This window comes from Mesitornis unicolor, unplaced genomic scaffold (genome assembly GCF_000695765.1).
Source record: "Mesitornis unicolor isolate BGI_N332 unplaced genomic scaffold, ASM69576v1 scaffold11172, whole genome shotgun sequence".
NCBI lineage: Eukaryota > Metazoa > Chordata > Aves > Mesitornithiformes > Mesitornithidae > Mesitornis > Mesitornis unicolor.
The window spans coordinates 5,801-12,942 of NW_010171257.1; the positions used below are offsets into that span (position 1 = coordinate 5,801).

General features: G+C 40.0%; 1 protein-coding gene across 1 annotated transcript in view; it reads right to left on the reverse strand.

The window, feature by feature from the left end:
- The window catches only part of LOC104537173 (kelch-like protein 13), a gene marked incomplete at its 3' end in the record, with an annotated part of 11,419 nt that overhangs the window by 3,284 nt on the left and 993 nt on the right, over positions 1 to 7,142 (reverse strand). Inside the window, exons 2-3 of the mRNA XM_010179980.1 lie at positions 5,779 to 5,911; positions 5,329 to 5,525 (exon numbers count right to left, since the gene is read on the reverse strand). Of these exons, the coding sequence (XP_010178282.1) occupies positions 5,329 to 5,525; positions 5,779 to 5,911 (330 nt within the window). The remainder of the gene's footprint in view (positions 1 to 5,328; positions 5,526 to 5,778; positions 5,912 to 7,142) is intronic.

The following is a 7,142-nucleotide window of genomic DNA, read 5'->3' on the forward strand; positions in this document are numbered from 1 at the left end:
TGATGTCCAATGACAGGACAAGGGGCAATGGGTACAAGCTGGAGCATAGGAGGTTCAATCTCAACATAAGGAAAAACTTCTTCTCAGTGAGGGTGCCAGAGCCCTGGCCCAGGCTGCCCAGAGAGGTTGTGGAGTCTCCTTCTCTGCAGACATTCAAAACCCGCCTGGCCGTGTTCCTGTGTGACCTGGTCTGGTGATCCTGCTCTGGCAGGGGTTGGACTGGATGATCTCCAGAGGTCCCTTCCAACTCGCAATATTCTGTGATTCTGTGAATCCACTGAAATTACACTGTACCCAGGGTTGTGGGCTGCTTTGGGGTTTTTTCCATACTAAGGCTGTAAGTACTCCCCATTATGCTTATGAAATTGTCTGTTTTGTTTGGCTTGCTAACAAATTCCACCACTCACTTCAAATCAGGGTACCAGATTAAACATTTTCTTAAAGGTTACTTTTCTCAGCAGAAGTACGATTACAATTTTACTGGGCTCAAAGATAACAATGTACCAGGCTAAATTATACTGCAAATACTTCACAGTCATAAAGACATACAATGATAAAGGTAAGGTCCAGAGCGAAAAAATAAACCTTCAACAGATTGAAATGCAATAGTTACTTCTACTTAAATATTCAAAATTAGGCAGCATTAAAGAACAATAATGCTATTTAAACACCTATTGATGTACAGTGAATCCAGTAACTCGTAAAGGTACTGACACAGAAAGAGCTAAAAGCCATAACTGGTCAAACAGCTACGAAACTTCATAAGAAGTCAAGAATTTTAAATAAACCCTATTTTACTTGGGCTTTGACTACTGAGCAGAGTAGTCATTGCTCATTCACATTACTCATTGTAATTGCTCATTACAAAGCAGAAGTAAAAGTTCCAGAAACTACTAAAAAGCGTTTCACAAAAGGAAAGGTCAAGCACAGCACAGCATCATTACAGCCTGAAAAACTGAATGCAAAAGCCAAAGTCCTTTCTTGAGAAAGCAGTTGACTTAATTCTTTGACATTTTGAAGCAATCACTTTCCAAGCTCTGGTAGCATCATTGCAGCCTGAAAAACTGAATGCAAAAGCCAGTCCTTTCTTGAGAAAGCAGTTGACTTAATTCTTTGACATTTTGAAGCAATCACTTTCCAAGCTCTGGTAAAAACTTAATTGACTATAAAATACTACAAAACTGGACACGGAGCAAAACGATTGCAAACACAAGGACCTTGGAAAACAACTCAGGAGAAATAACACACAGAGAACTCCTGAAGTCCAGTACCACAGAACATTCAGGTGTCTAACGTCGTTGTTTCAATGACTGTTAGACACTGAGGCTCTTACCATGGTTTTTTTCAAGGGGTCCATGTTAAAGAGCTTAAACTCCCCTGAAATCCTCAATTTTTCTGCATTTTTCCCTCATATACGTAAGTTCAGAAATAACAGCACAGAAATTTGAGCAGCTCAAAAACCAAAATTAATCGTAGCCCCATATTTTTTAGGTGAATTTCTGGTGGCTGGCAGAGGTGGCCCCGGCGTTAAATCCAATGCTCCCACAAAACCGAAACCACCTTGCTCCATCCTCAGTTAACCAAGTTCTCATGACAAGGCAGGACGTGCAAATATTGAGACCTCAGTATTTGATGATTTGCTCGTTGTTACAAAAATGTAAAGCACAGAATTAAGGAACGAATAACATTTACTCGTGCAACTACAGGAGAGGTACAGCCAAGACATTAATTTTCAGTGTTTTGGAATGTTTTCTTTAATTGCAGGATAACATCCCCTTCCCCATCGCGCTGTGCTTTTCCCCTGAGTGCTGTAATTTACCTGGATAGGTTTCTCATCTTTCTCCATTTTGCACACCGCTGATACTTTTGCAAAAACACCGTTGTGCGTGCTCCAGCTCTCACCACTCAGAAAACGTTTCCGTGGAATCTTTATTAACGTTAATTACATTACGGCTCATTTAGATGTGAACCTGGGAGCAGTCCCAGTATACCGCCTAGCTATAAATATTTCAAACCAATACTAAAAGTAAGACTGTAAACATCTCAGGAAAAATTGCGGTGTTTCTCTGGGAGTCTGTTCAGCTGCAGAGCAAAGACGTGCAGAGCAATGGGCCACTTGACAAGAGAACAGGTAAAAGAATATTCACAAGCCAGCTTCGACACACACCTTTCTTTGAAGGTGTCTCTATTCTTTGCACAAATTAAGCTGTTACCTTCAGCCTATGTTTTCCTTTGTAAATATTTCCAATACCCTCTTACGAAGTAACAGTTACATTATACTTTACATGAACAGACTTCTATAATCTCCTTAATAATGGACTCCCAAGACAATTCAAAGACAATGAAGTATTCATCTGGGAATGGCTGCATCAGCTCTCAGTCAGCTAATTGCAGTAGAAATAAGCTCAAAACTTGCTCAAAAAACTTCTTTAAATCACAGAAATGCTCCTTCAAAAACGAAGCGAAACCAGTATAAATGGGGAGTAATCTTTGTGAAGCTAAGGTAATTTAAAAAGAAACCCAACCCATTTGCTCACCAACTCTTGATCCTGCTCCAACAAATTCAAAAGTAAATTAATTCAACAATTCTTTACACAAGGATGCTGAGAACATAACCAGGCTAACAGCACAAATTTAGCTTTGTGCTTCCTCTACAGCTACACAACGAATGAGATTATGTCCCCTTAGACATCAGTGTAAACAAAAGTATTTCAGAAAGGAGAATCAACAAAATAAAGAGAAACAATAAAGTCTCCTCGATGCTTTCAACATGTGGTATCAAGCAAAACACTTATTACTTGAACCAAAACAACGACTGAGGCAACACCGTAGGGGAAGGAACCTTCAGAAAACAAGCGTTTTAAACAGTGGAAAACATTCTTCCAAATACTTCCATTTTAAGATGAAAGAAGCTCTTTCTCTAAGAAAGCAAAATAAGCAGGCAGCTGCCCTACCCAGAAAGGGGAAAGGGCAACACGGTGTCCCTGGGGCTCACCTCCCATCAAAGGGACAACGCTCCGAATCTCCCATGCAAAAGAGCACCAAGCAAGTTGGCATTTGGAGTAACATTCACCCTGGCGCAGCAGACTGCATCCTTTCAGGAGGTAAATAACAAACCCAAGCAACACAAAACAGACGGTGCGAGCTTTAAGAGTATTAAGATTAATGAAACATTATCACAACATTCTCAGAGAAGTGGCCATTAGAAAACAGGCCTAAATGAAAGTAAAACAGTAGCGTTACAAAGCCTAAATGCCTCTAACACTTTCCTCATGAAACGGATTGCTGTTATTAGCAGCTTGGAGGCCTCTTGTTTGCATAAATCCCAGCACATATCTTCGTTAGGGAGGTCACATTTCTGTACCCTGAGGAGTAATGGAGTAAGGAGCAGCAGGAGTAAACTTGCTTCTTTAATTCTCATTACAATTAGAAAGCTGAATTCCAAATAACGTTATAATTCACGTAGAACACACCAGTTTTGCTGTTATAGGTAAAGCCAGATTTCTAGTATGGTATATAAGCACTTTACATCAGAAAACTTCCAGGAAACATTTGAAGTAATGCCAGAGCGTGTCTCTAGGCAGAGCTGCTCTGACAGCACGGCTCTCCCAGCGCTCATTCTGGGGCCTCACCAGGTCGGTGCTCTTCGTTGGCATTAGTACCACAGAGCGGTATTAGTACGAGACAGCAGGGCAAGAACTAGGAAAGGTATTGAAGTCTCATATATTGGCAATGCTTACATACTGTGTGTGAGTTATAAAATTGATAACTACACCCACACGCTGAGATTGCGCTGCTTTAAATACGGAAATAAAGTGAACATAAATGAAGCACACAAAATGTAGGCAATAACCTGACTGTAACGCTACAGTGAGTGCAGTCATGCAGTGAGACCCTGAAACCTCCGAGAGCTGAGATTTAAGCAAAGGATATTCAAAAAAAACAAAACCCCTGAAAAGCAACCCAAGCTGATCAAATGTATGCGAGCTGTGCTTAATAAGCAACAAGCTTAACAAGAGGAGTATAAATTCAATGCTTTTAACACCAGGTTAGAACCAGATGAATGAAGGGTGTTTCCACATCACATCTCTTTCCTTACCTGCCTCTTCCCACTCACAAAGATAGAATCCAAGAAAAAGCTTACACAAGAAGCCAGTGACCACTTAACGAGCTGAATCTTTAACAGCTTTCTTGCTTTTGCAAAAAGAGAAGGTTGGTTGTAATACAGAGAAAACAGCAAAACTGTCTGACATTCAGCTTGATGGGAGCATGGCATTCTCCAAAGCACAGCCTCAAAACAAAACAGGACACCACGTCTGAAGGAGGGAAGGAACGGAGGAGGAAGAAAGGTTGTCCAAGTTCCCCCTCCCCGAAGAGCATGTTCAGGACCTGAGATTTTGATCTCTATCATAAAGAAAAAAAACAGCAGGGCAACGCTAAGCCATAAATAGACTGTACTGCATCGAAACTACAGCAGACTGCTTGCAGGGCAAACTTTCTACTTTTCCAATTGTACAAAAGCAACTTTGCTACATAAGTACTATTCTCTTAACTAACCATTACTGGTAGAAGAGGAGAGGGGGTTGCTACTTTGAGGGCTGTCTCCTGCTTACAAAAGGACTTTTGGTGACTGTGAAAAAATATTTCCCAGTAGGCATTCAAAGCCATTTTTAGTTCTAGGGAAATATGGCAATCAACATAAAATCCCCGTAGCTACTCTTCTTATACAACCAACATTTCTGTAACACCCCTATTAATAATCCCTTCAGAGGATATATTACTATTCTCAAGGACTGTGCCCAATTTCACTGGTTTACAAAGAAGATGTAATGGTCTCTGATGATCACTACAGTTGTGGGCTTCATTCCTCAAAACAGAACTGTTTCAAGAAAGTGTACTGACAGCAACAGCAGCTCACTCTTCTATTGCTGTTCTCAGTTTAACTCGCCAAGCAGCTTCCTTATGGGAGGATACCGAGCGCGTGGGCATGAACGAAGAATCTGGTAAGGAATCTGGGAACTATGGCTATCGTTGCTGCTATCAGCACAGCAATATGCTTAGCAATGAGAAGAATCTGAATGTAGTAAAAACGCTTACATCAAACCTACACTATACATAATACTCAGAATAAAAAAGATTTTCAAGAAAACTACAAAGCAAACTTGTTCTCTGTGAATCCAAACGATGAATAATGGCAAGTTTTGGACTTAACTATTACATTGTCACTGTTCTTATAAAAAACACCACCACCACCCCCCCAAAAAAATACCAAACCACCAAACCCAAGGCCTTAATCTTTGTAAATGTGAAGCAAGTAGTAAGTCTTACCCCAGAGATAAGAAACACTTTACAGAAGTCCAAAACAGGTAAAATCTGCAAAAAACTGGCAGCTTCCAGAGTGTCCTGAAGGTTGTCCATATTAAGGGAAAGTTTTGCAGTATAAATGAAATCAATAATCTTCTTTAGGCCTATTTTGTTCACACCGTGAAGCTTAATGCACATTAAATCCTGTTCCTTCATTCCTCCTGAAAAAGACACGTAGGTAAGTTTATACAATCATTTTGACTGGGTTGAAATAATTTCATGAACTTATACAAAAATAAAGCACAATTTTAAAGTCTAATTTAAAAACCCATATGCAACAGTATAGAGAGTACAACTCCACAGAGTTGCTTGCAACCCTGAGCTGCTTCACACACAACACTGAACGTGTGTCTGAGTGGCCAAATGATGGCAATTTGGAGACAGCAGCGTGCATGATTTTAACAGAAACACCACCTGTGAACATAGCCTTGAAGTAATCACTTGCAGAAGCCATCATCGCTCTGTGCACAGGAAACACTTCATCACCATCTCCTGGAACGAGCGTCACATCACACAGCAACCCTTCCACCCGCAGTTGGTCAAAACCCTGCAAGAAGAGCATAACGAGAAGCATCCATTTGATCCGGGAGGAGAGGAGGAATCTCTTTCGTTTCTCTTGTGTAAATACTTATCTGCTTTCATTTACGTATGCACTTTAGTTCCAAGAAGTCACTAAGAAATAATTTGTCATCTTACAACCATTATCTCTGATATATACAAAGGTAATTTTTCACTGGAAAACAAGCAGAGCAATTACTTTTTCCCTGAAATGGTTGAAGAATGCGAAGTACATTGGGCCTAAGGAAGTCGCTTTAGTCCGCAAATTAAGTTATTTTCAGGAAGGAGTTTGTTTTGTAAGTTCGTACTCCTGCAATTGTTTCAGGTAGGGACTGAAATCTTTTCTGGTCTTACTTTTTCTGTTCCACACCAGTTTAAGTGCTTTGCAACCTGAGATGCTGAAAAACACTGGGTCCTAAAAGGAAAGCTGTCACATGGTTCTCTGTTTATCTATTACTGAAGTTTACATGGCAAATACTCCAAAATAAGCTCACATTATAGATCTCATCTTTTCTGAATTACCCATGATGGCAAACTGCAACAAAATAAAGAAAGACATCTACAACAGCGTCCTAGAGAAGATTTTCCACTGAAGATGTGCCCAGCTGGAGACACTGCAGGATGGGCAGAAAACTCGCCTCCTTCACACACTGCAGAACAGAAGCTCAAACATAAAACTATTTACTTCAGTTGGGCACACCTGATGTTCTTCTAGAACTGACAATAATGTAAATACTGTCTCTACAGATTTAACATCTAGAGGAGTCTTGGCATCGGCCCTCATGGTTTAAAATTTAAGTTAACTGAATGAAAAGCTGTGTTTTCAAAACTACAAAGGTAGAAAGGTAGACATGAACATTCAGATTTGTTGCACAGAAAAGAGTGCAAAGGAAAAAATGAGTTACTAGTGCCAATAAAAACCAGAAGCCAAACACAGATTTATATAAAACTAATGTATTTCAATGCTTCAAACAACTTGCCTGTAGCTTCTACAAACAAGGCTTTTCAACTACCAGTTCTCTATTATCTCAAATTTTGAAGGAAAAAAAAAATAAATGAGATGAAATAAGCTCTGAAAACTTTGCTTAGGATTCCCACTCCCACACTTAGGATTCTCTCCTTCACCGATGATCTTTGAGTAGAAAACATACAACGTAGCCAAGGGAGTCTTCATAGTCCAAGATGATTTTCTTTCAGATGGTTACCAGTTTGCATTCCTG